Below are 27,771 nucleotides of genomic sequence, written 5' to 3'. Positions count from 1 at the left end.
GAGTGTCACAGCGTTGAACTGCTTGTGCTGAACAAACACTTAGGCTACAGCGTCCGGAACGACGTGGTGTCCCGGTGCCAGACTGCCCCGCTCGGCTCGCGACGCACGCAGGGCCCGTTCGGAAAACCCCAGATAAATGGCACATTGATGGCTGAGAGGACAGGCAGCGGGTCACAAACCCAGGGCAAGGAACATTACTTCAGACAGGACTAGATGCAAGAAGTTCCCGAAAACTTAAGCAAAGAAAAGCTGGATACGAACACCGTAAATTTTCAGGAAAGACCACCACAATTATTCAGGATCCAGTTAAAATGGCATTTTAGACATCTGTCCCCCTCCCCTCCAAAAGGAAAAGGAGAAAAAAAAAAAAAAAAAAAAAAGACCAAGCAAACGCATCCCAGGCCCCTCCAACGCACACAGCCCCGCGCGGGAAGGTCTCTGGTTCGGGACCCGTGTCCCTGCTCCGTGCACCGGGGCGGCCCGTGTGACCGGGCGCCCCTCGACCGGTGTCACCTCCCTCCGCAGCCACAGAGGGACCCGCGGCCGCCCCGCAGGAGGAGGAGGAGGAGGAGGAGGAGGAAGAGGAGCGGAGCCGTGCGGGCAGGAAGGGACAACTACCGCGGTGACAAAGGGGCCGAAAGCGGCACCGGGGCCCTGCGCTCACACAGCGCCCACAGGGGATTCACCTGCTCCAAACACGCCAGTCCCAACCCAGGACTTCTAGGATACAGACAACAAAACAAGAAAACAAAACAACACTTCGGGTTAATAAAAGAAGGAGCTTTGCTACCGAAGTCAAACCTGAAATAAAAGGCCCAGCAGAATATGGCTTACTGAACATCAATTTTGCATACTATTTAAAGTTTATTTTAAAAAACTGCTTCTGAAATTCTCAGTCACAACCAAGTAACTAAATTAAGTCTAATGCTTGTAACTGAAAGATTATGAAAATATTTGTTCCAACCATGTAAAAAATCCTCAACCATAGAGTGTAATATTTTCTTTTTAAAACTAAAATGGAAGATCAACTCTTAGCAGATTTAAGTGTATTACACACAATGTTTTGTGAATTAAGATTTATTGATTTCCATTGTATTTGCTTTAAATATGGTTGAAGCTGACTGCAGAAAAGGGATGCTGAAATTTTTAAGTTAAAAGTAAACTAATGGTGAAAGAACATCACCTCTGGCTTCCATCAATGCCTCGTTTATCATATTTTATTAATAAGTTCCAGGACTATCACATCCAGGGATGTTGGAGGCCTCTCCCAGCAGTGTCCTTAGCTTTGTGTCATTTTCCTGTGCCAGAGGTGAGCGTGCTTTCAAAAATACTGCCATTTTCCCAGCACCGTGTCTTTGATTGCATCCACATATTGAGTCGGTACCCAATAGACCCAGTAGTAAGATGCTTCTGTTGGGCCCAGCTGAAATGCCTGCAAAGTTAAAACGACAGCATTTACCAACGGCAACAGAACAGCTCATAGCAGTCACACTGGACACCCAATTTATCCACAAAAATAAACAAACAAAGCAAGGCTTCTATCTACAGCCTCGTTCAAATACCTGGTACACACTAAAAGTATTTGATTTGTAATTGTAGAAAATATTCCTTGGAGAAGCAAGAACTGTAAAGGACCAATTGAAATGATGAGATACCAGAGTAGCAGGAAAACTCGGCCAGCTTCAAGAACACGAGGAACACATTCTGGAATGCAGAACCCGCAGGGAAACTCAAAGATAAACATCTACAGCAACTACCAGAGTGCAGAGAGCCAAGAAGCCAGAAGGGAACTGAGGCAATGACCATATATGTGTGTGTGTGTGTGTGTGTGTGGTCACACATATATGGTCATTGCCTCAGTATATGTATACACACACACACACACACACACACATATATATTTTTAAATGAATCTTCACAGAATTCTATATTTAAACAAACCATTTCTCCTTACTTGCATTAGAATAAATAGGAGAGGAATATTACAGCATGACAACAATCTCTATCCTTGTTTTAGGATAAGGGTTTACTAGAGCATAACCAAAAATAAGCCATTGTTCTATTTGGGTGATCTAAAAACTAAAAAGAGAAAAATGAAATATTTGAACAAAGACTAAATCAGCTTCCTCCTGAAGACTGTAATTAAGGCAGAAAATTTCTCTTCTCTTAAAGAGAGAAGCAGACTTCTGTACAAGGAACTTACCTCAGCTAAAGTTAGTTACTGCATTTTGGAAACAAAACCTCAAAATAAACTCCTCAAAACTCCAGCAGAATTTGCATTGCTCTACACAGAGATACTCATTTTCTAACCAAATACTAGTATTTCAGAATCAAATGTGTAAAAGAATCACTACAACATCAAGTCTCTAACCTCCAACATGTCTTGTTGTTTATACAAGGAACTAGACACTAAAGCTAAGAAATCAAGCTAATTCTTCTTGACAAAATAACCTCCCCACTGTGTGAGGTAAGGCTGACTTTGGGTTTTTAAAGGAAATGATTGTCAGCAAGCACTATCAAAGAGCATTAACCCATAGTCAAAGTGAAGGAAGGTACTTCTTACAAACTAAAGATTTCTGTGTCAAGGACTTTAAGGAATAAGAGAAGCATAACAATTTATATGCTTAAAATTTCACACACAAGAGGAAAAACAAAAAGAAAACTAAAAAAATGAAAGTGAGGCTAAAGTGGATATGTCTTTTTAGAAGAGTTTAGTGTTCCACGTTCATGTTGGCTGACCTTTCTTTGGAAAATCTGCCCTACAGTCCCTTTGTTTAAAAATACTGTGAAATTCCATTTTAGGAAAATTGTGTGTGTGTGTGTGTGTGTGTGTGTGTGTGTTTGTATTTTACTGTGATAATATCCCCCTCTTGTTATGACAGTATAAAGAAGCACTAACAATTGTGTGAAGCCAGTCAGGATCTCACCAATTAGCAGGCATTAATTATACACTACCCAAAACATCTATACCACGACAGCAGACAATACTGGCATTTTCACAACACGCGACATTTTAGCAGTCTCAGATTCACTTTCGTTCTGAACCCCCATTTCTCTGTGTTTGCATGAAGTGGTTACACTGATATTATTAAAGTAGAAGCATTACTTACCATCATGTGGTAATCCTCATGTCCTTCAATAGGTTCACTCACCACATTTTTAATGGACCCCATGGGTAACTTTTCCGTTCTCTCTACATTAAAATTGATCAAAGTATTATTTCTGATATATGAGGCAGGAGTATTTCATGTCAACTTTAAATACCATCTCTATTACTTCCAAGAAGATCTCCCGTCAGCAGTCTTTCTTCTATGGTGAGCTTACCACAAATCCCACAACTGGCATGCCAAAGATTCAAAGAAATCTGAACAGGTATCACAGAATTACCCAGCTTTTCATGTCTCTGCACCATATTAAGGAGGTTCAGTAGGTTCTCCTGCCTTGGGCCTTAAGCTGGCAGGTGGGTGGGGAAAACCTTTAGTTAACAAAACTCGAGTATCTCCACTCGGATCAGCAGGATTAGTCTCCATAGTGAAAGTAGCCCCAGGTAAAATACGCAAGACTGACTCTAAAGGACTAAGCTCAGCTTTTTGAAAGGACAAGTCTGACAACTGAACGAAGAGCAGCCAACCCTCTGGAATTCTAGTTCCAGTTTTACTCTGAGGTAGCATTCAATGACCACTACATAAGGCAGGAAGGAAGGAAATAAGGAAGGAAAGGAAGTTAATAAGGAGTAAACAGGGAAAGAAACAAAAAGAGAAACTGAAAACAAACCAAAACAGAAACAAAAAACCCACCCTACAATTACATGACAGACTTGTGTGAGCCAGTCAGATGTGACCAACAACAACAACAGAAAATACAGAGCATGATTCATAGCCAATTTCTTCCTTCTCCCTTTCATCCTCTCTTCTTCCCAAAGATTCAAATCCAAGAAAACCTTCCTTTCAATTCCAGCTTTCACTGTCCTAAAATTATCTTCATGGGTACAAGACAAAAGAACAAACATTCTAAAAAGGAGAAATGGAACAACAAATTCTTTAGATATGTAACTAATTGGTGTGAGCCAGGAGAACACCTAGTTATGAGAGGCCCACGGGGAAATGAACAAACATATAGTTTGTATCTTGTAAATGAGTCTGGGATAAAACAAACTCCACCCTGTGCTTCAGCTGAACTCGCTCTGAGCACCCCAAACTCCCTCCCTGAGTGGAGAACCTTACCTGGGCACTCATTTTGCATTCTAATCAATTACTCTTCACAACATCTCAACAACAGATGAGCCCTTATTACCAGTGTGTCTATCTGCACATGGAGTATCTGAGAAACACGGAGTTACAGCAAACCTAAGACTACTAAAAGGTAAAGTGGTCTGAGAAGCTCAGGGAGAGACAGTTTCAGTGCTCACGGAGTAGCCAGGCAGAAATGGTGTTAACAGCCAGCTGTGTTTATTCCAGCCCATACGTGCTGGCATCTACCAGAAATTTCTCTGTGCAGGGAGGAACTTTTCCCCACAACATCCAGCAATTACAAGTGTTCCCTAAAGGAAGTGAGATGTTGCTAATTTGGGGAAGTAGGGTGACGGGTTATATCAGAGACAGATGATTACAAGAAGAATCAAATTTCGTATTAAGAAACACTAACCCAAAGCACTTGAGGAATACTAAACTTGAAACTGCTCTAGAAGAGCAAGCAAATTAATTACAGAAATACTAATCAAGCATTTAGAACACAACAATAATGAAAAAAAAAAAAAAAAAAAACTCTGCTCTCCAGTCTACAGAGGGAAAAAAAAAATAGCCTCTCTCTGTCCATTAGCCCAGGAGAAATCTCTGCAATAGGTTTGATACTGAAATAGATTTTAAAGCAGAAAATCTTCACAGTCAAGCCTGTCCTACATAGGAAAGGTCAAAAACCTCCAAGTTTTCTGTTTACTTTGGAAATAAGGTGGCAGCTGGAGGTGCCATCCCAAGCTACTATTACCGTGCAATGAGGCTGCTTTGCTGGGACGGTGAGCAAGCACCACTGCTCCTCTTGCTCATCGTTATAATATTGCTCCGTCCTGGCCAATTAAAGGCACGGAGCTTCCTTTGGAAGCAGGGGGATTATCGGGGCGTCTGCAGCAACGCATGTTATCACCACTGCACTTTCAGCTCCTCCTGGCACCACGCAAGACAGTAAACTGACTCCTCTGCACAGCAGCACATGCTGTAGTTTCTGCGGTTGTACATCACCGAAATGGGACACCCACCTAATTTTGGTTGGCAGGACAGATAACGTCAGAAATGTCAGCACTGCCAGACTTATTCCCAGTTCTAAGATTTCTTTTAGGGTCTTAGCCAAGTCATTGAGCTTCTGTGATGTGGAGAACCAAACCAATGTTTATGAAGACCTCTTTATATGCACTAGAAATGCCAAATATTATAATATACATCTGAGAGCTACGAATAGCAGACTGGAAAGCCACACTCGAGTCAAATTGAACTCAAGGTTTTTTCAAGAGCAGAAGTAAAACATCAGATAATGTTCAAATGGTCCAAGAGAATATTTGAGAAAAGGATGCACAAGATAGTTTTGAAATATGCAGATACCATTATTATTTCCTAAACACAACTTGTTCACACCGGGAAATATTTCTAGTTCACACAAATCTCTTCATTCCTACAGGAATAGCTCCCCTCGGTTTCAGAGTTGCTCACCTTTTGTACCAATCCACAGCTGGTCTTGCTCAAGTTTAAAGGTCAATCTTACTTTCCCCCTGACTTGTTGTACATGCCAGATAATGGCACTGTTGGCAGGCGCTCCTACAAAGAGGCAGAGTCATGGTGAAGACTTTAATAGGAAAAAAATATATTACATATGTATCTTCAGCTTTTTGAGCATAAGGACTAACCACTGTTTTCTACTAAGACTGCAAGAAAAGACAGAACCAGCAAAGAATGCCTCAAACCACAACTAATTAGCTCTTCCCCGATTAGAAAGTGCCATACACTTATTCACTTACCTGAACACCTTTAACAGAAGGCATCACATCATCAGGTTTGCCTTTATCCAATACTTTTCTGTGTTGCTACAATACAAAACAGAAATTAGAATTTACACAATACAACAGAATTCTGCAATTATTCCCATCTGTACCCTTGACCTTATCCCAATAACACTACGAGACAGCTAAGGACTACTCACAGTCATTTATCACACAGAAAATGGTTAATTCTTAAAATTAACCAAACACTTTCTATGACAATCTTAAAAAAAAACATATAGACAAATAAAATCCCAACATGATGCAAAGGATAACATCCCTTCTAGAGTACATACATACATATATATTTAAAAAACCTCACTTTAACATCATACATGCTGAATCAAAGTGGGCATTTGGCAAGACAGTTTAAACAGTCAAGGGTCATGCTCAGTGAATGGCAGAAGACTCCCTCCTTTGGAGGGGGCAACATCTGGTCACAGCAGATCAGAGCAGATGTAACCAGGAACAACGTGCTCAGAGCTTTTAACTTGGCAAATGCCTTTAAACAATGCTAGGACTTAGCGTGCATGTGAATTAGGGTAGATTACAGAAAAACAAAAGCATGTTTCGTAAAGGCAATAGATCAGCAATGAACATTTTAACTTCTGATCACATTTAGAGGAAGGCGTGGGGCTGGTAGTAGCAACTGGAGCTGAAAATCCTCTCAGCCCCACAACTTTGCAGCACAGCCTCCAAAACAAGCGTTACTGCATCACGCTTCACTCCCATGACACGAGGGGAGTTTCACCAATCTGTTCCACGCAGTGCTGGGCAGATGAAGACGGTGCTGTTTGATACACACTTAGAGGGCACTTTTAAAAGTCAAATATTTTACAGCAATGAAGATTAGTCAGCTTTTAGCTCCAGCTAACCTATATTGTGTTTGAACTAATGGCTACAAAGTATTTTCATCACTTCCTATTTCTTGTCTGAAATGCTGGCACAACGGGCACCTTGGAAAACCACAGCCTCCCTGGGCTAGAAAATGCTATTTGCTCAGTTGAATATCAGAGGAAAGGCTAATTCTAAAAGGGGCTCCCTTCCTCTAACCCTTAACCGGGCAAAAACCAATCAAACAGAAAACAGCCTGTGTCACACAGGACCAGGACCCCAGGTATCAGGGGACACCACCAGAGACCCACGTAAGCCCTACGGCTCCCCCACAGCAGGAATTATTGAGAAGCAACAACCTTTTGCCTGCAGAGCGGCTCCTTTTTGTTTTCTTCAGCCTTGACCTCCTGCTGCGCCGCGTCCTTGGGCGTGTTCACGGCGAGGACGTCGTTGATGGTGGACCCCACCACCATGATCTTGGCGCCGTTGGTCACCTTGATCTCCCGCAGCGTCTTCTCCTCGGGCAGCAGCCCCTTGAACATGACTTTCTGCATGGCGGGCGGCAGGCCTGCGGGGAGAGCAGAGCTTGTGGCGCGGGCGGGCGGGCGCGGGCGGCCGCGCGGCGCCGCGGGCCGGACCTGTGAGCGCGTGGATCCGCTGCTTGAGGTCGGCGCCGGTGCCGTCCAGGCGGAACTTCACGTCGTACTTGTTCTTGTTCCAGATGACCTTCAGCTCCACCAGCTCCGCGCCGCCCTCCGCGTCGCTGCCGTTGCTGACGGACACGTGCGGGGGCCCGGGCCGCTCGCGGGCCTCGGGCGGCCGCCCCGCCGCCGCGCCGCCCTCGCCGCAGCCCAGCGGCAGCTCCTCCGCCTCCATGCCCGGTTCCTCGGCACCTGCGGGCGAGCGCACGGGGAGCGCCGGGCGCGGGCGGCCCCGCCTCGCCGCCCCCCGCCCCGCGCCGCCCGGCCCCGCCGCCGCCGCCCGCCCCGGCCCGGCCCCGCTCCTACCATCGCCGGGCGCCGCGGCGGCCGCCATGATGATTGTGTACAACCCGCCGCGGGGCGCGCCGGGAAACGCCCGCCGCCTATACTGAGCCGCGCCGGCCCCCGTAGCCCGCCCACTTTTGACCCCTCGCGGCCGCCGTAGGCCGGGTCTCCGGCCCTGTCCGGAGGCCGCCGCTCAGCCGCGGGGCTGCCCGGGCCGAGCGGCCGGTGAAGGGGCCGAGCGGCCGGTGAAGGGCCCGGCGGCGGCGGCCCAGTCCCCGCGGCGCGCTCTGCCGCGGCCCCTTTACGGGGAGCCACGCCCCTTTCTAGACCACGCCCCTTGCGCCCTTCTGACCGCACCCACTTGTTGGACCACGCCCCCCGTGTGGCCACGCCCCCCGTGTGGCCACGCCCCGCGCGGCGATTGGCTGGCGGCGCGCGGCGGAAGCGCGGCGGGATGGCGCGGGCGCTGCGGGCTGCGCCGGGGCCGCGCGTGCGCTTCGGGCCCAGCCCCACAGGTAACGGGCCGGGCCCCCGGCACCGGCACCCCCGGCACCGGCACCCCCGGCGGGGCCCGCGGCTCCGGCTGCCGCGTCCCCGGCCCGCGCGTCCCGTCCCCCCGCTCTGCCCGGCCCCGCGCGTCCCGTCCCCCCGCTCTGCCCGGCCCCGCGCGTCCCGTCCCCCCGCTCTGCCCGGCCCCGCGCGCCCCGTCCCCCCGCTCTGTCCGGCCCCGCGCCGATCGCGCGCTCCGCTCTGCTTTCCCCCGGAACAGGTTTCCTGCACCTGGGCGGCCTCCGCACGGCGCTCTACAACTACCTGTTTGCCAAAAAGCACCGGGGGAGGTTCGTCCTGAGGGTGGAAGACACGGACCGGAGCCGCGTGGTGCCCGGCGCGGCCGAAGGGATCGAGGACATGCTGGAGTGGGCAGGTCGTTACCGCCCCGCGTTGCCCGTTTTACCTAGCGGGGGATTCTGCCAGCCTCGGAAAGCAGCAGTGCCAAACTCCAGGGTGTTCTGCATGAGAGCCAGCAGCGCGGTGTTCAAAGGGACGTGAATTAGCGGGGGACGTAGGGAGGACGCAGTTGCCGTCACGGGCCGCTCGCAGGCAGCCCCTTCTGGAAGGGAGTTCTGTGGAAGCAGCGACCGGTCGCGTTTCGGCAGCCGGGACTCGCAGCCCTCCGTGCAGGCTGATAAACTGGGTGCATCCACGTGCTTTGCTGAAAGGGATCTGGGGATGCCAGTTCTCATTCTGAATTATTCTTTCTGAAAGTTTAAGGGCTAAAAGAATGAGAGTGGTTTAAAAATGCAGACCTATTGTAGACTCAGAGCTGGATTCCACAAATGTTTCCATTACTGTGTCAATAAACTTAAAATAGGGCTTCATTCTACATACTCTGCACTGTAATGCTGTAGATTGGGGTTAATTCCTGCCCCTCTACTCAGCCCTGGTGAGGCTGCATCTGGAGTATTGTGTCCAGTTCTGGGCTCCACAGGACAAGAGGGATGTGGAGCTGCTGGAGAGAGTCCAGCGCAGGGCTACAAGGATGATCAGGGGCCTGGAACATCTGCCCTATGAGGAGAGGCTGAGGGAGCTGGGCCTGTTCAGCTGGAGAAGAGAAGGCTGAGAGGGGATCTAATCAGTGTAAATAAATACCTCAAGGGAGGGAGTGCAGAGGACGGGGATGGTTTCTTTTCAGTGGTGGCCACTGATAGGACTAGAGGAAATGGCCGGAAACTGAAACATCAAAAATTCCATAGGAACTTAAGGAAAAATTTCTTCCCAGTGAGGGTGCCAGAGCCCTGGAACAGGCTGCCCAGAGAGGTTGTGGAGTCTCCTTCTCTGGAGATCTTCAAAACCCGTTTGGACGCAGTCCTGTGCCACGTGCTCTAGGTGACCCTGCGTGTGCAGGGGGTTGGACTAGATGATCTCTAGAGGTCCCTTCCAACCCTAAACATTCTATGATTCTATGAATCCGAGCATGGGGAAGGCGACTCCGGTGCTGGCAGCTCTGGAGCAGCCCCGTCCTTGGGCTTCTACCGACTGTTGCCTGTCAAATATCCGTGTTTCAGGTATTCCTCCCGACGAGAGCCCCCGCCGGGGCGGCTCCTTCGGCCCCTACCAGCAGTCCCACAGACTCGACCTTTACAAGCGAGCCAGCGAGGAGCTGCTGGAGAAGGGCGCAGCTTATCGCTGCTTCTGCAGCCCGCAGCGCCTGGAGCTGCTGAGGAAGGAGGCCCTGCGGCGCCAGCAGACCCCGCGGTAGGGACCCCCCGTGCCGCGGCGCGCCGGGAGCCAGCGCAGGAGCGTGCGGCCGTGGCGCCAGGGCCCTGAAAGGCAGCGAGAGCAGTGGGACGGGTTTGCTCCTATTGCGCTTCTGCCTCAGGGTGACATCCAAGGCGAGAGGCAGAGCGGGGAGCGGGGGGCCTGGTTGCTGCTGCTCCCTGTTTCTGCAGTGGTCAATAAGTGTAACTGGGGAGTGTTCACAATCTGGCTGTGCAGGAGGAGGAGAGGACAGCAAAACCTATGTGTGATCGGGGGAGTGACCTACAGAGGTGAAGTGATTTGACTGGATATGTAGGGGGTAGATTTAGGATTAAAGCTACAATTTAGGAATTGATTTAGAGTCCATATAGGTGTTTGGGGAATGTAAAAAGAGGCAGAGGCCTGCATGGAACTGAGACATTCGTTCTCCTGTGTCACAGGTACGACAACCGGTGTCGGCACCTGACGCCCAAAGAGGTGGCTGAAAAGCTGTCCCAGGGCTCGGAGTGGGTCGTGCGCTTCCGTCTGGAGCGCGGCGCGGAGCCCTTCCAGGACCTGGTCTACGGCTGGAGCCGGCACGAGGTGGCGGATGTGGAGGGCGACCCAGTGATTCTCAAGGGGGACGGCTTCCCCACCTACCACCTGGCCAACGTGGTGGACGACCATGCCATGGGCATCAGCCACGTGCTGCGCGGCACGGAGTGGCTCACCTCCACGTCCAAGCACCTCCTTCTCTACAGAGCCTTTGGCTGGGATCCTCCTCAGTTTGGTCACCTCCCGCTGCTGCTGAACAAAGACGGTGCCAAACTGTCCAAAAGGCAAGGGGATACCTTTCTGGAACGTTTTGCTCGGGATGGCTACATGCCAGAGGCTCTGCTGGACATCATAACCCACTGTGGCTCTGGATTCACAGGTAACGAGAGCAGGCTGGGCATTGACGAGGATACTGTTTGATGTTCTGGGGAAAAGGCTTAGATCTGTTCTGGTAACTTGGATAGGGCTTGAGGGGATCAGGGAATGGTGTCAAGCAAGCAATGTGAGTGTGCTCGTTTCACTGCGATGCCACCAGTGCTTGTGCAGAGCCCCGGAGGGGACGGTGATGTGCTGGAGTGGTGGCAGTCCTGGTTCTGTGCAGCCTGGTCTGTTAAACTGAGCGTGGTGCCTCGTGGGTTGCTGCCTGGGGTAACACTCAGGTAGGCAGCTCCTGCCAATTCTGGGGGAAGCTTCAATTCTGTGGTTAGCAATTGCAGTGTCGTGTGTTACATCTTCCACACTGCTTGTTTAACCTGAAAGACTGTGGGGAGCTGAGTCAGTCCCTCCTTTTGTCGCCCTTGTTGTGCAGGGTTCCCAGGTGAACGTGTGTTTGAGGAATCGTACCTGGGAGTTCCTGGGCAGTGAAGCTCCCTGGCTGAGTGTTTCTTCTGCAGGGCCGAGTGGTGCAAGAGGTGTCTCCTTGTGGAGTGTGACAGGGCCACCCACAGTGTCCCTGTTGCTGGTTCCCCAGCAGAGCCTGTCCTTGTGCCGGGGGCACCCGTGTGTGCCGGGGGCAAGAGCTTCCCTGCTCCCCGGCCTGTGTCCCTGCTTCCTACTCATGCTGGAGGAGCAGCCCTCCTGCGTCACTTGTTCCTTTGCGGGGCAGCAGAACCTGTGCTGAGCATGAGGCTGGTAATGAGAAGCGGTGACACGAGTTCTGTGCAGAGAACGGGTGCATGTTATGCCCTTGTCGGATTATTTTACAGAGAATCAGATGGGGAGGACTTTGGAGGAGCTGATCTTGCAGTTTGACATAGGTAGAATCACGACCCATTCTGCCCTCCTGGATCTTGAAAAACTCCCAGAATTCAGCAGGTATTAATGGCAGCGGTGACTTGAAAACTTAGAAAGTTCTGGCTGATCCACAGATGACGAGAAGCGCTTGGCTCCGTCCAGGGGTTCTGTTTGTGGTCCCGGTGCTGATCCTCCAACTGTGGCTTTCTCGCTGTGCCACACATAGAAAACAGCTACCACATCTTTCCGTGTGGTCTAGTAGAGCTGAAGATTTTATTCTCCAGTGTCTATCTGGTTTAATGCTGTTTTTCTAACAATTGTACAGATGAAAGTGGTGGATGCCGTGAGGCTGAGACGATCAGATTCAGCCAGCCTGGAAGGCACAAAGTCCCAAAGCAGTTTTCTGTGTTGCAGGATTCACCTCTCCCGCCATATCGAGAATGAGCGGCTCCGGCAGGAGTTAATCAGGGAGCTGCAGCTGCTGGTGGAGCGGGTCTACGGGGATCAGCACGTGGATAAAGAGGTTCTGGAGAAGAGTTACGTGGAGCGAGTTCTTCTGCTGAGAAAAGTATGAGATGTGCTAACATCGTGCTGCCACGTGGTGGGGACTGGAGCACTGGGGAGCAGAGGTTTTATGGGATCCTTGATGAAGGCTCATCTGGTGTCTGGACGTTGTTTGATCTGAAGCGCTAGAGCCTGCAAATAGCAAAGGGCCCCTGGGATGCTGCTGTGTCAGCTGAGGAGTTTCTCTTGAAGCATAAAGCATCCTTCATAAGGACAGGGAAAGACCCAGCCAGCTACGACATGAAGCTCGTGCTGCGGCCGTGGAGGCAGCTCACACATGTGACTTCCTCCTCGTCACGAGGAGCGTGGCGAGCACGGCCCGCAGCCCTCGGGGCTCCTCTCCCCCTGTTCACACCAGTTAGTTGTGGGTGCGAAAAATAAGGCAGGCTAAAAGTCAGCGTTCACATTTCCTCTGAGCACGTCTGAAGTACAGGGCAGTGGTGTATTTGGACCCCTTCTAACGGTCTGTAAAGTGCATGTAGAATTTGTTTCCTCCTTTTTCCCCCCTGCGCCTTAAACCTCAGTCTTGACAGCTTGGTTTCCTTCGGCAGGGTCACATAAGCTTCCTGAAGGACCTGGTGTCGTGTGATTATTCATACCTATGGGTTAGGCCCTCCGTGTCCCGAGAGCAGCTACAAACTATTTCTGCAGAAGCAGACGAAATAGGGAAACTAGTCACAGGGTAAGTGTCTCCTTGCAGCCTCCTCCCTGCCCGCCCTCCTGTTCACCCAGAGTTTTGCTGCTCGGCTGCCATACTCGTATTGGTCACACTCACAGTTTTTACGTTGCTTTGCTTGGGAATGTGCAATAGTTCACAGTTAGTGAGAAATTCTGTGCGTTTTTCTTTGAAAGGCTGCTGCCAGCTTTTCAATTAATGCCCTCAGGTGAGGACTGTCACTGGCAGGTTTCTGTAAAGCGTGAAGTGCGGTGCAGTTTGCGTGATGGTAACGCGATGCTGAACCAGGCTGGAGTTGCAGTTCCGCAAGGCAAAGACTTTAGCACCAGTATTAAGTTAAAGTGGTCCCACCTGCCAGCCTGTGGCTTGTCCCCGTGTGCATCACCAGCAAACTGGGAGCAGGGCCAGAGCCGTGACACAGCATGGAATGAAGGAAAGTGTATCTTAACTGCTTCCATTGCGAGAAGATTTTGCAAAGCCGGTCTGAAGCAGCTGCTGGTCTAAGACATTTGCTTACTTGCATTCAGCCTTCTGACTGTGGTGTAAGTCCTGGAATTCGTGGGTAGGAATCCTCTGTCCTCCAGGTCCCCACATTGTCAGGGTGTCTTCTTTCCTGAAGGCTCCTGATGAGGCAGGCAGCTGTTTTGACTGTGGAGGAGTTGAACAAAGACCTGAAAAGCCTCCAGAAGCAAAGCAGAGAGACCAAGTACAGCAGCATGATGAAGCTCCTTCGCTTGGCACTCAGTGGAAAGCAGGTAAGAAAAAAAATAAAAGTTCTGAGGCACTGGGACCTTCGGGTGTTTTAGCAGCCATTATTTTCTGGGATTGCAGAATGTTAGTGTTTGGTCTGGGACCAAAAGCACAGGATCCAGACAGGATCAGCTGTAGAGTGTCACCAAGGCTACAGGCTTTGGACAAAGTTGTGTTCTTGTGTGCAGTGCGAGTTTTCACAAGCTTCAAAAACAAGTTTTGTAACACAAGTTCTTAAAAGCCTAACTCTGGCTTATGCTGTGGCATTGATCCTTTTGGTTCAGTTTGAGCCATGCTGCATTTTGCTTTGGGGGGAGAAAAAGAAATTGAATCTTGTCTTTAAACCACTTGTAAGAGTTACCCGTGATCTAACAGCAATCTGATAGCTAATCACTGTGTCGTTTCCTGTATGGTGGTGCATGAACTTGTGCTGAAAAGCCCAACTTTGCTCTTGTACAGTGACTTCTTGCATGTTTTCAGCATGGACCGAGTGTTGCTGAGATGATGGTGACTTTGGGCCCCACGGAAGTGTGTGAAAGGATGCACAGAGCACTATCGAGCTAAAGGAGACAGGAATGACACCAGCAGCCCCCTGGGATTCGGAGGAGGTCGGCTCACGTGTCACTGTCCTGGATCTGTTTGTCATTGTCACAGCAGGGTTATCTTCGAGCAGGCGATTTGGGCTCTGGACCAAGCAGGTGTCACCACATTGCCAGATCTGTCTGCAACTGAGGATGAGCCAGTTCGTACAGGAGAGGAACTAAACACAGATTTAGATCTGCCCTTGTCTTTCCTCCTGGGGAGAGAGCCTGCATTTCAGGCTGGCATAAAGAGACTTTTATCTACATTTCACATTCAGATCCGGACCACGTGGACAGAACGTAGCGCTGTTCCTGGTACCAGCACCATCTGTCTCAAGCAGTCAGTCTCTTTCTCGAGAGCCCCACGACCAGGGAACCTGTGGTCACAACTGACGGGTCCCCAGCAAGTGGCACGGGAGGCTGCGGGGGAAGAGCCAGAGCCCTCCTGGGCCGGCCTGTGCGAGAGGCGCCGTGCGGAGCGGAGCGCGGGGCGGGAGAGCCCCGGCTACCAGCCGTGCCCGTCGCGTGGCGGCGGCTAAACCCGTCCCCAGCAGTAGGCTTGGATTTCCTTTTCTGCACAGATGATGATGGTGATGATGATGATGGTGATGACGACTCTCTCCTTTTTATTGCAATCTTCCCCCCGCGTGCCCCCTGTGCCCGGCGATGGAGGAGCAAAACACACGGGGACGTTTCACACTGACGTTCGGGGTCGCTAGTCTGTAACGCCAGGGTGCAATAAAACCCCGGGCTCCTCCTGGTGTCCGAGCGGTGCGAGGGAGCCGGGGGCCGTGGGGGGACTGCGAGGGAGCGGGGGGGACACTGAGGGACCCTCTGCTTTTCCTCAGAGCATCCTTTGTAGGTGTGCAGGGCTGCGCTCGTGAGCACGGTGCTTGCCAGGGAGTTTAATAGTGATGTATGTCCAATAAACTTGTTTAAAATATATATTGAAAATGGGATTATGCAAAACAATATGTAAACGTCTCTATATTACAGTACATCCGTATCATCGCTCGCTCATGGAGCTCCGGGCTGCCCCCGCCCCACGCGCCGCCGGGCCCCGCCCGCAGCGGGGCGGTCCCGGTTCCGGCCCCGGTCCGGGCGCTGCGCGCGGCGGGGCGGCCCCGGGGCGGAGCGGCGGCAGCGGCGCCCATGGCCGGGCCGCGGGAGCTGGAGCGCTGGCTCAGTGAGTGCGGGCCGGGCCGGGGTGCGGCGCGGGGCCGGAGCCGGTACCGGGGCTGGTACCAGTACCGGGCCGCGCGGGGAAGCGGCGGCGGCCGCGGGCCCCTGCCCGGCCGTGGAGCCGCCGGCTCCGCTGCCCGCGCCGGCCTCGGGCAGCCCCCGGTGCCGGCTCCGCGCGGAGCTGGAGCCGCCGGCGCCTCCGCTCGCCCCGCGGCTCAATGTCCCTTTCCTCGTTTTCCTTTCCCCCTGTGTAAGACAAAGCCACCGACCCCAGCGTCGCCGAGGAGAGCTGGGAATGTGTCCAGCGCTTCTGCGAGCAGGTCAACGCGGACGCCGACGGGTGAGGCGGGCGGGCCGCTGCTCGGGAGGCGGAGCGGGGCCGGGGGGCTCCCGGGCACCCGGGACACGTCGCACGGATGGCCCGAGTGCCCCGGCTCGCGGGCGGGCGCGGGGTCTGCTCGGGGCGCCCGCGGTTCCTCTCGCTCCCCGTGCGCTCCGTGACCCGCTCCTGTTGCTCCCCAGCCCGTCGCTCGCGCCCAGGCTGCTGGCACATAAGATACAGTCGCCCCAGGAGGTGGAGGCTCTGCACGCTCTGACCGTAAGTGCTGCTGGCTGTGCGCGAAGGGGCACGGGGTGACCCGAACGTGGTGCGTGGGGTAGAGCCTGGGGCTGCCTCTCCTCACCTTTCCTTCTACAAGGAGTACAGAGACCAGGGCGTAACGGAGGGAGCCGATGCTGCTCTTCCTCTCCTTGCAGCTCTGCTGGGGGCATTAGCGGTCTGCAGCTCTCGCCGGGGTCTGCACAACGGGCCGGGCATTCAGCAGTTGTTGGTGATGGGGAGAACAGAAGAGGCTCGTGCTGGAATGTGCTACTTCTCATATTTTGCCAAAAGAAAAGCGCGTGTTCTTGCTCACAACATCCCCAGTATCTCGTGTGTGTCTGTGTGGTGCTGCCAGAAAGTTCTTGGATGTAATATCGCAGTAGCGAAGTTTTCAAAAAGCCGAGAGCTGTTTGTCCTGGCTCCCTTTGATGCTGGTTTGTTTTCTGCAGGTGCTGGAGACCTGTGTGAATAATTGTGGTGAAAGGTTTCACAATGAAATAGCGAAATTCAGGTTTCTGAATGAACTGATAAAAGTGCTTTCCCCAAAGGTAGGTGGTTGTGGTTATGTTGAATCTAGCTGGTATGAGACACTCTTTTCTTCAGATGGGATATGAAAACTTTGAGTTATTCTCACCAGGAAGAGTGGATTGTTCTGTGCTCCCAGGGACAAGGGTTGGGTGTAAATCTCCCTGTAAATGACGCAATATATTTTTTTCCTCCCTTTAACGTTAGCAAGGGATGGGTATGGGATAGAGGGGAAAGCACTAGATAGTGTCCTGCCCCTCTCCCTGAAAACGTGAGGGTGAGGACGGTGCCCGATAGGTCCCAGCTGTGCGCTGACTCTTCCTGCTTCCCAGGAATCCCTCCCGGGAAAAGTTTTTCCCGTAGTTCCTCCCAGCCCTGCTGGGGCAGGGAGAGGCCCTAGAGGAGCCCAGTGCTGGGGCTGTTGCACCTCGGCCTGCGGCCCCTTTCCCCCTGCGCGGGGACGTGGCAGGGGACGGAGGCGACGGGAGCAGCCCGGCTCTCTGCCCCGTTCTGTCCCGCGCTGTGCGGGGCCGGGGGGACGGCCGAGGCGCCGCGGGGCTCGGGCAGCCTCGGGCAGCGAGCGCCGCCGTCTCAGCGCACGCGGGGCTGCATCTTCGCACCCCGCTCCTCCTTGCATCAAGCAGCAGAGCTGGGACGTTCCAAAACGCCCTTCTAAGCAATCCAGGAATCGATTTTCTCTTTATGAGCAGGGCATGTGCTTTCCACTCAGGCTTCGTTTGCCATTACGTTATGTCAGCTCAATGGCAGAGCAGCTGCACTGATCTGGGGAAAGTGAAGGCAAGCAATAAAAACTCTTCTCTTGATTCCAGGTTTGGGAAAGGTATTTCAGTGTTTCAGTGAAATAACCAAGTTTAAAGGGAGTGTTACTGTAGAGAGACTTGCTTGCTATTTTGACAGAGCGGGTATTGTTATATGTGTTCAAAATGATTTTGTGACTTTGAAATTTCTGTGTGATTTTTATCACTTCTACAGGTATTTTTTAAAGATGCTAAAGCGGGTGCCCACAGGCAGTAATGAACTCAGAGAAAATATCCAAATACTGAGAAAAGTCAATTATTTTGTCTTCTGGGTTTGTTCAGTTGCCTTGGTCCGGCCGAGGTTATTGGTGCCATTTGCATTATAAACAGTTAAGAGGAAGGTTTAAAGTCAAGCACAAAACTATTTTCACAGAAATCACAAGAAAAGTATTCTTGGTTACCATTTCAAATAACTGCTCAGAGCAGCTCTGAAACGGTTTCATTTTGATTGCTGTGTAGGGTCTGTGTAATCGTCACGCGTTTGTAGCATTCTCCTCATGTGCATCCACGGCTCTGCCTGCTGTTTTATCGGCTACAGAATAATGCAGTGGATGGCACAGTGAATAGTGTGTTGGGAATCCATTTGCTGAGTGATCTCTGCATGCAAGCAGCTTGGCCCTAGACCTGTGTGTTATATCCAGCATTAGCTGTTTGATTGTGAACTTTTTTCTTTTAAAACTTTTTGCTTTCAGTACCATGGAGCCTGGTCTTCAGAAAAAGTCAAATCAAGAGTCACAGAAATAATATTCAGTTGGACAGTTTGGTTTCCTCAGGAAGTTAAAATCCGGGATGCTTATCAGATGCTGAAGAAACAAGGTTTGGTTCTGTTATTTCAGTTTCCTTTTTAGCTTTGGAAGTCACGTGGTTCCAGACCGCAGCGCGCTCCGGTTTTGTGACTCAGCCTTTGCCATTATGTCGAAGGAGGAAGGACAAAGGCCACACTCGCAGGGTTATTGGGGTACTGAAGGATGCACCTAGCTGCTTAAAGAGACTTACCGAAGAACTGTGTCATCAGTCAGAGATCAGTCTAATCTTGTGGCCTCTGTTCACACCGGATTCACCACTGTTGCTCAGGGAAAAAATTGCAGGACAAACTCCAAGTGATCTTCGCCCTGGAATGCTCTCGCAGGCTTACCAAGCATTGGTTTAGAGAGAGCCTGAGTCAGGTTTCTCATTCATACTGTCATATTTAAAAGTCCTCAATGATATTTTCACCCATAAGCTTGCCCAATCCCTTCTTGATATCTGATGTAATAATTTTCACTTTATTTTTAAAGCAAATACCCTAATAGTTCCTGTGGAAGTTCAGGGGAATTGGGGACCTTGTTTAGGTGCTACCCGCTAGGTTTTCTGTGTGTATCCTTGAGCATCTAAGCGGCTTTGCAAGTCTCCCCTCCGCCCTGCCTAGGAACCCTCGTGTCCGTGACTGCGGCGCCTCTGCGCCGCTCCCGGCTGCGACCCGGCCCGCTGTGACGCCCGCGGAGCGCGGCGCGGGAACGCGGAGCAGAGCCGCCCGCTGCGTCCTGCCGGCTCGCGGCGCCCGGGGCGGCTGCAGCAGGAGACGCTGCTCTCGCGTTGCTGCTCCTGGCGGCCGTGGGTCGAGGCAGGGACAGCGTGCCGAGAGCAGGGCCGTGGCACGGCGGGGACAGCGTGCCGAGAGCAGGGCCGTGGCACGGTGGGGACAGCATGCCCAGAGCAGGGCCGTGGCACGGCGGGGCAGCCGGGGGAGCCGGAGCTCCCGCGGCTCCTGGCACTGCCGCAGTCCCAGCGTGGGACGGTGCCGCCGTCATGTGCCGCTGCCGCCCGTCTCGCCGCCTGCTCGGGTCGGCTCGTTGCCCTGTTTCACGGCCCCGCTGGTTGCGACGCTCGTGCGCGCTCGGAGGTGAGCGCTGAGCGCTCCTGGCACCCTCTCTGCGGCTTTCCAGGCATTCATCCAGAGCAAACCCTGCGCATCCTCCTTGTAGCTTCTGCCCTGGAAATCTCGTTTGCCCTTTGCATAATTCACAGCAGAGAGAAGTCTTTTTGTCCACGGCGTGTGCTAGGGCAGCTCTTTGTTTCTGCCTCTCATTTGGGGAGGGCTGGAAGAACTAAGTGCAAAATCCACTGCACTGTTGAGCACTGGTGCTTTAACAGCTCGGGTATCACTGAACAAATGTTCCTATCCCTAACAGGGATTGTAAAAGAAGATCCCAAATTGCCAGAAGACAAGATTTTACCTCCCCCTTCTCCGAGACCTCAGAATTCTATTTTTGACACAGATGAAGAGAAATCCAAGGTAAATCTTAAGCTTTTCATGTTCTGCTCCTCCCTGCTTGAGAAAACACAGTCATATACTGGAGTTTGGGGCTGTTTCGGACACCATGTATTCATTATATTCCCAATAATGCTAACGCTCCTTGCTGTAGGAGGGGTAGTTCTTAGAACTGTTTGGTGCTTTGTTGGGGTTTTTTCCTAGTCAGAAATGAAACTTTTTGACTTCGGTTACTCTTCTCTTGGAAATGGGGAAATGTGAAGGGTTATGGAGCCCGTCCGCAGAGAGAATCTATTGGATGCAGGTCTGTGTTTCTCTGAGCCTGACCGGTAGCATGGCTTGTTGCACCATTGACTTCTGTTCTGCTGCCAGCGTGTGCAGGGAGGTGCAGGAGGCAGCAGCATGATGTGGATTAGGCTGAGCCGCATCCTTGCGGGGTCGCGGGGTCGCGGCGCCGGTGCCCGGGCAGCGCGGCCGCCGTGCGCTCACGCTCTCCTTCCACCAGCTCCTGGCAAGGCTCCTGAAGAGCAGCCACTCCGAGGACCTGCAGGCTGCCAACCGCCTCATCAAGAGCATGATCAAGGAGGTAGGAGGAGGCCGCCGCGGCGCGGGGCAGGGGGTGACTTGGCGCTTCGGTCTTTGACAGCGGGCCTCTATACGTGACCTGCCTGATATATGGCACACGCTGCTATTGCAGGTTGATCATGGGAACCTGGCTGTGGCGGCAGGTTGGGAACAGTTTAAATGGTGCAGATAAGGGGCTATTCTCAGTATTGGTTATTGCAAGGTTGAAGAGCAGGATTGTCTCCCTAAAGTACACAGTTGTCTGCTCCGGTAATGGAGTTCCTCATGGAGTGAGTTTTTACCCCCCTGCCCTGCACCACCTTGTATCTGCAATGACACATGAACAGGGAGGGTGTTTGAGTACGCAACCCAAGCACGTGCACTGCTAGTACTAACCGGAACATCTGCTTTTCTTTCCTTTTGCATCAAAGGAACAAGAAAAGTCAGCTAAAGTCTCCAGACGAGTGAACACAATCAGTGAGGTCTCTGAGAACGTTAAACTCATGGGTGAGCTACTGGACAGCTACAAGAGACAGGAATTATCTCCATCTGACCGCGACACCCTACAGGTGAATGCTCCTTCCTCCTGCATAAGAGTCTTTTGGGAGCCATAGCTGGGAGAGCCCAGGGCAGCAGTACTCAAGGGTGCCCTCAGCTTGTGCGTAGGCAAGAGCACGAGGACAGCAGCAACGCTCCCCATGACCTGGAGCTGGACGTCCCAGGAGACCAACAGAGCTGGCTCCTGCCGGCTCCCTTTGCTTTTCTCTTGCTGAGAGATGGTTTTTTCTGCAGAATCTGTTTGAACGCTGTGAGAGGCTCAGGCCGCTGCTCTTCCGCCTTGCCAGCGAGACAGTTAATGACGATGGGGCATTAGGTAATGTTAAAAATATGGTACTAAAATTCCCCTCTTTAATTTCTGCTGTTCACTTACGGAGTATTAAGCCTCACAGAACTGTGCAAACTTGTGGCAGTGTTGAGCTGGCTGGTACCCGTCGTTCCTGAGCAGCAGCTTCCCCTACTGAACATGCAGTGGGAAAGCCCACGTCCTCAGAATCCCTCGTCCTTCCTAGCTGCCACGCTCATCCCTGCTGTTCCAGTTCTCTGCAGTGCCAACCCTTGCTCTTTTGGGCTTGCACCCTGCGTTTACTGGAGGAAAAGCTCTGAAAGGCCGTCATGCATGAGATGGGCTGACCCACATTGCTCCGGGCCAGTTCTTAGCTGCAGTGTAGCTCTCGGGCAGTCTGGGGAGTGCCATGGAGCTAATCCTTGTGCTGTTGTGCTAATGTGTTGTACCTACACATTCATGCTCTGTTTCTCATCTGCTTTCCAGCCGAGATCCTGCAGGCCAACGACGAGCTCACGCGGGCCCTGGGGCAGTACAAGCAGACCGTGGCTGGCGCCGAGGACAGCGCTCACGCGCCAGGTAGCGAGTCGCGCCGCGGCCGCCGCTCTGCCTCGCGCCCGAACCGCCGGGCCGTGGTGCCTTGCCTCCTGGCATGGAGGATTGCTGGCATAAAAGGTGTTTTTGGAACAGATGCTTTTGTAGATTTGTTTTATGTAAGAACAATATAATTTATACCTTTTTCATTGTTCCCTTATTGGAAAAAAAAAAAAAAAAGGTATTTAATAAGAAATAACCTACTGAAAAAAGGCATGGTAACCACGGAGTACAGAAATGAAGGCAGCACCAAATCCAAAGGTGGAACTCGATCACCTCCATCCCTCAAGTCTTTCAATAAAATCTGGGGAAATGAGATTTCATATTCTTGATATTGGAAAGACATAAAGCAAGGAGCACAATTACAAGCTTTTCTGTTCGTCAAATAAAACTGAGAAAGAAAAACCATGAGTGAGCACAGGGTTCTCTGGGGCTCGGCACGCGCGGAGCCGTGGCCAGACGCGGTGCAGGGCGCAGGGCTGGCCGCTCACCCAGCTCTCCAGCAGGGACGTTGCAGCTCGGTGCCAGCAGGGCCCGGAGCGGCTTAGAGAAACGGATATCCCGGGAAATAATTGTGCTCCATGTCTGGCTCTTGAGAGCTTTGCTTTATCCTCCCACCCAGCCTGGACTTGGGTGAAAGAGGGATAATCTGAGTCACATTGCAGCCACTGTCAGAGTGCGGTTTTGAAATATGTTGCACAACTTAGCTTGGATAAAGCTGATGAGCTCTGCTGGTAGAAGAGCATTTCCTTCCATTAAACTAATGGATTTCTCAATTTGAGACTTTATCGGGCATCTGTAATTATAATTTCCTTGTACCCATGTTGAGTGAAAATGTTCCCGGATTTCTCCACCCGAGTCCCTTAGGGCACGCTGAGCCCACGCTCCTTGCAGGACCAACCTCTCTAACTCGTTGTGCTGTTTTCCAAGCGCGGCAGACGCCCCCGAGGCGGGTGAAGAGCTACACCCTGATCGACTTCTCGGAGCTGGAGGCCCCGTCGCCGTCTCCCGCGGACCCGCGTGCCTCCCGGCACGGCAGCACGGCCTCCGCCTGCCTGCTCGACGAGGAGTTCACAGCACTAGGTCTGTATGTACGGCTCCAAGTGTTACCGTGTCATTAGCACCCATAATATTTAACGAAGATAGAAGAACTTTGATTTTAATGTTGCTCCTAAGAGGAGATGGAACCTTTTAGCTAAGGCAAGTGTTGTGAGCTGTGAGGAATCCAGTTTCTTTAATAGTGATGGAGTGCAGTCTAACTGCTGTTAGTCGCCACAGGCAGAACGTGGTTAATGGCAAACCCCTGCCTCCTGTAACTGGCCTGTGCTTTTCATGTTTTTCTTAGATTTCAACAACTCTCCTGTTGTACAAAAATCACCACATGATTTTGGCTTAGCAGAGGTAAGTGATCCTTATATATCTTAGTCCCTCCAAAGGATAAAAACTGCATTGGGTTCTTGATCTCCCAGCTCTCACTGGCTGCCTTGTTTTGTGCCACTTTATTCTGAAGGGAAATCAGAATTCTTCCGCTTGGTGAAATTCTGCTGCAGTTTGCTACCAAGTTAGTCATATTTATTCCTACTTAAGCTCTGTTTAAAAGGAAGGTTCTTTACAGTGGGACAGACTTTTGCTGATGTTGCACAGCCTTATTTTTATTTAGAAGTGCCTTGTTTTTCAGGCTGCTGTACACAATGGGTACAGTGAGGGTGTCAGTGCCGTGCAAACGCCGGGGCTGAGGGAGAGCCTGGAAGACAACTGCTTCGAGAAGGATGAATTCCAGGCCCCGTCGGAGCAGCCGTCTCCCCCTTGCAGGACGCAGACGTTGTCCTCGTAAGCAAACTCTGCGCGGTGCCGTGTGGCCCTGGAGTTCAGGGATGCCCTTGTACAGCAGTGAGCTTTGGTATTATCTTTAAATACTACTGGTTAATGAAGGCAAGCTACCCACAGACACACCAGCTCTCAAGCTGCAGTTATGCACTTGCTAATTCTGACTGCATAATTGTGCACACAGACCTTCCAGGGGTCAGAAACTCTGGGGAGCAGTTTCTGTGGATGAGTAACAAGGTGTCCTTGAACTAAAGGAATAAAAACTTTCCGGTCAGGTCTTTGACAATAGTTTGTGACTCAAACAAAAACCTTTGACCAGCTTTATTCAGCCTTTGACAAAATAATTTCTAGGGCATTCAGTTAATAAGGGATGACCCAAATTAGTCATCCACACAGCTTCAGGACAGGGGACCATTATCCAGCCTCCTGCCATAATATGGGCCAAGAAACGGTACTGGGGTTTCCCAGCCTCTTGCTTTGTCCTCGAGCTGTATTTTAATCTCCCTGACCAGCGCCTCAGAGCAGCTGCACGTGGGGAGAACAGACTTCCAAAGCCCTGGAAACCAAAGTCCATCGTGATGAGCACTGAAACGGCAGCTTCCATGCACATCAGGGGCCCCTTTCAAATTGCACAAGAACGTGTAGAGTTCAAGCTTGTATTTCCTCTCTCCCTCTAAGGGATGAGGGATCAGGAATGCGAGATGGACCCGGCAGAGGATGATGTATACGATATGGTTTCCCCAGGCATTACGAGCTTTCTGCATGCTTTTCTTTCCAGGGATTTATCACCAAAGAAATTGCCCTTTCCAGATCTTCCAAATAGCCCAGGGGCAAAAACTTCATTCTCCAGCCCAGGCTCCGAGCTGAAGCCTCCTGCCTCTTTGCATCCAGCCTCCCATGATGCTTCCCTAGCAAACCTTTTTGTCCCTTTAATTTCAATTACACCAAGTAAGTGCAATGTTTTTTTTTGTGCCCCAGCTCTGCTTAATAGAGCTCTTCTTTTGCAGGGGCCAAGATAGCTTCATGCTGTGGGGATCAGCTGGGCAAAAATAGTGACTATTCTGTGAAGTAACTGTCACATCTGGGAACTTCAGCAGGTGCTAGGAATCATGCTGGGGAAACAGCCTTGTGCTCCCTGCTCAGCAGCGAGCAGTTTCCTGCCCTGGCTAAGGTCTGTAGTGGGTGTCTGAACTGTTTGGCCTTAGCCCTTTTACTCAAGTTGGAAGCAGCCCTTCTTCAGGCTCTTAAAAGACATCTCTGGGTGGGAGCTGTCTCACTCGGGAGCTACGTGCTGTTTCTTCCGTCTCTGCATTTTGACTGTGGCCCGGCCCTGCGTCCGACCCTGGGCACGGCCCGTAGCACCACGGTGTCTCCTGGCGGGGTATGTCCTGCTCGGGGAGGCCTGCAAAGCCTTGCTCATTGTTACTCTTGGAAGAGAAGGACGGGTGCAAAGACAATCTGACTTCGTTGGCACCTGATCTTCATCTCTCAGGTGAAGAACTTGGCAGATTTTGCAAGGGCTGGATGGTGATAGCCAGATGTGGATTCCCGAGGGAATGGCAATAAGGGGCTAAGTCTTGTATGTGCTGCAGACTTATATTTGGCCTTTCCCATCATATCTCCATTAGATCCTTACCTCCCATCTCCAACTGCCTGTTAAAATCTGGACAGTTAGTTTCCCCATTGCTATCTTAGGCACAGGGATTCCCTGCTCTGCCTCTGAGGCAAGATGTAAAGCACAGCAAGCGTGTGAGCTGCTTGGCCTGGGAGGTGGCTAGAAAAAGTAGAGGCTCCTACGAGTGTTTCCTTCCTGCTCTTCCTCTGCCACTGTCGCCCTTTGGAGGGCGATCCCAGGCTTCGAGCCTCACCCCGCTCTGTCCCGGCAGGCAGCGTCCCTCCTCTGACCGTGTACGACCGGCACGGCCTCAAGGCCATGCTGCACTTGTCCAGAGAGCCGGCGCGCGGCCGCCCGGACGTGCTGGTCATGGTGCTCTCCATGCTGAGCACGGCCGCGCAGCCCATCACCAACATCGAGTTCCAGGCTGCAGTCCCAAAGGTGAGGCCTGCGATGAGCAGAACAGTGGGACTACTCAGGCATGTCCTGGGAGGCGGGTTTGCTCTTTCTTGCTTAACATTGGCCTTGTTTATTGGAAATTGCATGGCTCGTTTCCTCTGAACCTGCTGTGTGCTGGTGCTTGTGGCCGAAGGCCTGTTTCAGAGTCTATCCCAGATCTTGAGAGAAGCAAGCAGGGCTGCAGGCCCAGCGCTTCGACTCGCGGCCATGTGTAGGCCATGAAAGGGAGGTGTTTCCGGAAACCTTTTTCACAGCTGGTTAAAAGAACCATTGATGCAGCTACATGGGACGATTTGTCTTAACCTTGTATACGAGTAGCAGGAACCCAAATGTAGAAGCAGGACTTCTCTGGAATCCTTACGCTTTTTGGATAAAATGATAATGTTTTTTTTTGATTGTTTTTTTTGGTTTTTTCAACCATGCATGAAGAGTGGTTTCAAGAGGGCCCCTGCTCTTTTTCAGCACGGACCAAAATGTCTTCCCTTTGTTTTCTCTTTCAGACCATGAAAATCAAGTTACAGCCAGCCTCTGGGTCGGAGCTTCCTGCCTTCAGCCCCCTGCAGCCCCCAGCAGTGCTGTCCCAGGTCCTGCTGCTGGCCAACCCGCACAAGGCAGGTGTCGGTGCAGGAGTTTCAGTGTGCCCGTAAGGGGTGGGGACCCGTCCAAAAGATGGGGCAAGGGACTGGCAGGCGAGAGACCGAGCAGGCCGGGCTGTGCTGGGAAAAGACCTGTTGTTTTTGTTGTTATGGTAAGAGCTTTTCAGAGCTATAACCTGAAGGGTGAGCGGCCCTTGCTGCAAAGCCTCGCGCTGCTCTACCCCAGCCTGCAGTAACAGTGTCTGGCGGGCGCTGCGCTGATTCTTGCAGCTGGTCGGGTGCGAGGCCACGCGGGGCCCAGGCCGCACGTGGCACTTGTGCTGCACCGATGGGTTATTGCGAGCCAGGAGACAGGGGGAAGGAGGCTGTGCTGCTCGGAGACCGGCGAGGCCCGGGTCTGCACGCACCCATGGGGTCCTCTGCAAAACAGCCCGGCTCTGCTCACGGTGCTGATGATCCAGGCCCTGCCCCGTGCAGAGCGGCTGCCGGGCTGGAGTGCTGCTCCCCTTCCTGAGGGCGAAACACTGCAGCAAAGCGGGAAGGAGAGGGAAGGAGAGCCGGGAATCCTCAGCATAACCTGTCCCTCTCTGGTTTGTTTTGTTTTTTCCCATAGGATCCCATCCGACTAAGATACAAGTTAATGTTCGTGCAGGGTGTGCAGCCCTTCAGTGAAGCGGGAGAGGTGACCGGCTTCCCCGAAGCAGAGCTCTGGGGCAGCAGCTGAACTTCTCCAGCCTTGGACATTGCCGTGTTGCCTTATCCACGGACAGGGAGGGCAGGGGGAGGGACCGTGGCTGGGAGGGCTGGCCTGGGCTCAGCAATGGCTCCTTTCCTTGGTGTCTGTTGTCTCCTTCTTGCCCCGGGTTTCTTTGCACATGCCTGGCTGGGGCCTGCTCTGCCCTGGTCTTTCTGCAGAGCTGACCCTGCGGTATGGGTGGTTGTGTCCTGTAGAGCCCTGCACTGTGGGAGCCTGGTTGCTGCTTTCATGCAGTGTTTCCTTCATGTTTTTCCTGCTGCTTTCTGGGCCAATTTTCCCTCTCTCGCTTTACATGTTTTCCTGTTGTGCATCAGCCCTTCTGGCAGACTGCTCGGCACCAGGAAAGTTTTCATGCCGGGAATGTTGCCACTATGCTTCCCCTGGGGCCTGTGTGCTTCGTGCGGACGGCAGCATAAGAAAGGGTGAGAGGGGCTCTGCGGACTCAGGTGGATGTGGTTCAGATGGCCAGGTACCAAATGGAGAGTTGAGAGCGAGCAGGGGGACGGCTTTCGGTCACCCCGTGGGAGGAGCCGGCCGAGCCCTGCCAGCTTGTGTCGCTAGGAGCTTGTTCCAGAGCTGCTTTTGCTGCGGCTTCTTCCCTGGTCCTCCTCAGCTCCCACCATGTCCCTGGGGCAGACGGGGGTTTTCTCCTTCCAGCGCCACCCTCTGCGCGTGAGCTGAGCGCGGTTCCTGACT

The 27,771-nt window shown here is 52.2% G+C and overlaps 3 protein-coding genes across 3 annotated transcripts; 2 read left to right on the top strand and 1 right to left on the bottom strand.

The window, feature by feature from the left end:
* Nucleotides 1-830: 830 nt before the first annotated feature.
* UBFD1 (ubiquitin family domain containing 1) lies at nt 831-7,924 on the bottom strand. The gene is given in 8 exon segments (XM_088520977.1): nt 831-1,432; nt 3,111-3,193; nt 5,700-5,750; nt 5,753-5,804; nt 6,005-6,070; nt 7,219-7,427; nt 7,498-7,752; nt 7,867-7,924. Coding segments are annotated over 8 exon segments (855 nt in total). The 5' UTR covers nt 7,895-7,924; the 3' UTR covers nt 831-1,321.
* Nucleotides 7,925-8,287: 363 nt separating this feature from the next.
* Nucleotides 8,288-14,471, top strand: EARS2 (glutamyl-tRNA synthetase 2, mitochondrial). Its single transcript, XM_088520976.1, has 9 exons — nt 8,288-8,360; nt 8,615-8,770; nt 9,912-10,101; nt 10,545-11,017; nt 11,844-11,952; nt 12,286-12,439; nt 12,987-13,117; nt 13,731-13,866; nt 14,342-14,471. The coding sequence occupies exons 1-9, from the start codon at nt 8,300-8,302 to the stop codon at nt 14,423-14,425; spliced, it is 1,494 nt and encodes a 497-aa protein (XP_088377102.1). The 5' UTR covers nt 8,288-8,299; the 3' UTR covers nt 14,426-14,471.
* A 1,117-nt stretch (nt 14,472-15,588) lies between these two features.
* On the top strand, nt 15,589-27,180 carry GGA2 (golgi associated, gamma adaptin ear containing, ARF binding protein 2). The gene is made up of 17 exons (XM_088520982.1): nt 15,589-15,628; nt 15,880-15,964; nt 16,147-16,222; nt 16,675-16,773; nt 18,261-18,384; nt 19,740-19,843; nt 20,325-20,405; nt 20,815-20,952; nt 21,176-21,257; nt 21,714-21,806; nt 22,716-22,904; nt 23,167-23,222; nt 23,500-23,651; nt 24,427-24,600; nt 25,539-25,704; nt 26,223-26,333; nt 26,932-27,180. Exons 1-17 carry the CDS (start codon nt 15,595-15,597, stop codon nt 27,040-27,042), a joined length of 1,875 nt encoding a protein of 624 aa, XP_088377108.1. The 5' UTR covers nt 15,589-15,594; the 3' UTR covers nt 27,043-27,180.
* The last annotated feature ends 591 nt before the right edge of the window (nt 27,181-27,771 follow it).

The sequence above is a fragment of the Tinamus guttatus genome, unplaced genomic scaffold, assembly GCF_059628265.1.
Source record: "Tinamus guttatus ecotype Peru unplaced genomic scaffold, ASM5962826v1 Tinamus_guttatus_pri_ptg000107l, whole genome shotgun sequence".
Lineage (NCBI taxonomy): Eukaryota > Metazoa > Chordata > Aves > Tinamiformes > Tinamidae > Tinamus > Tinamus guttatus.
Note: the sequence above shows the minus strand (reverse complement) of the source record. Positions and strands in the feature narration are given on the sequence as shown.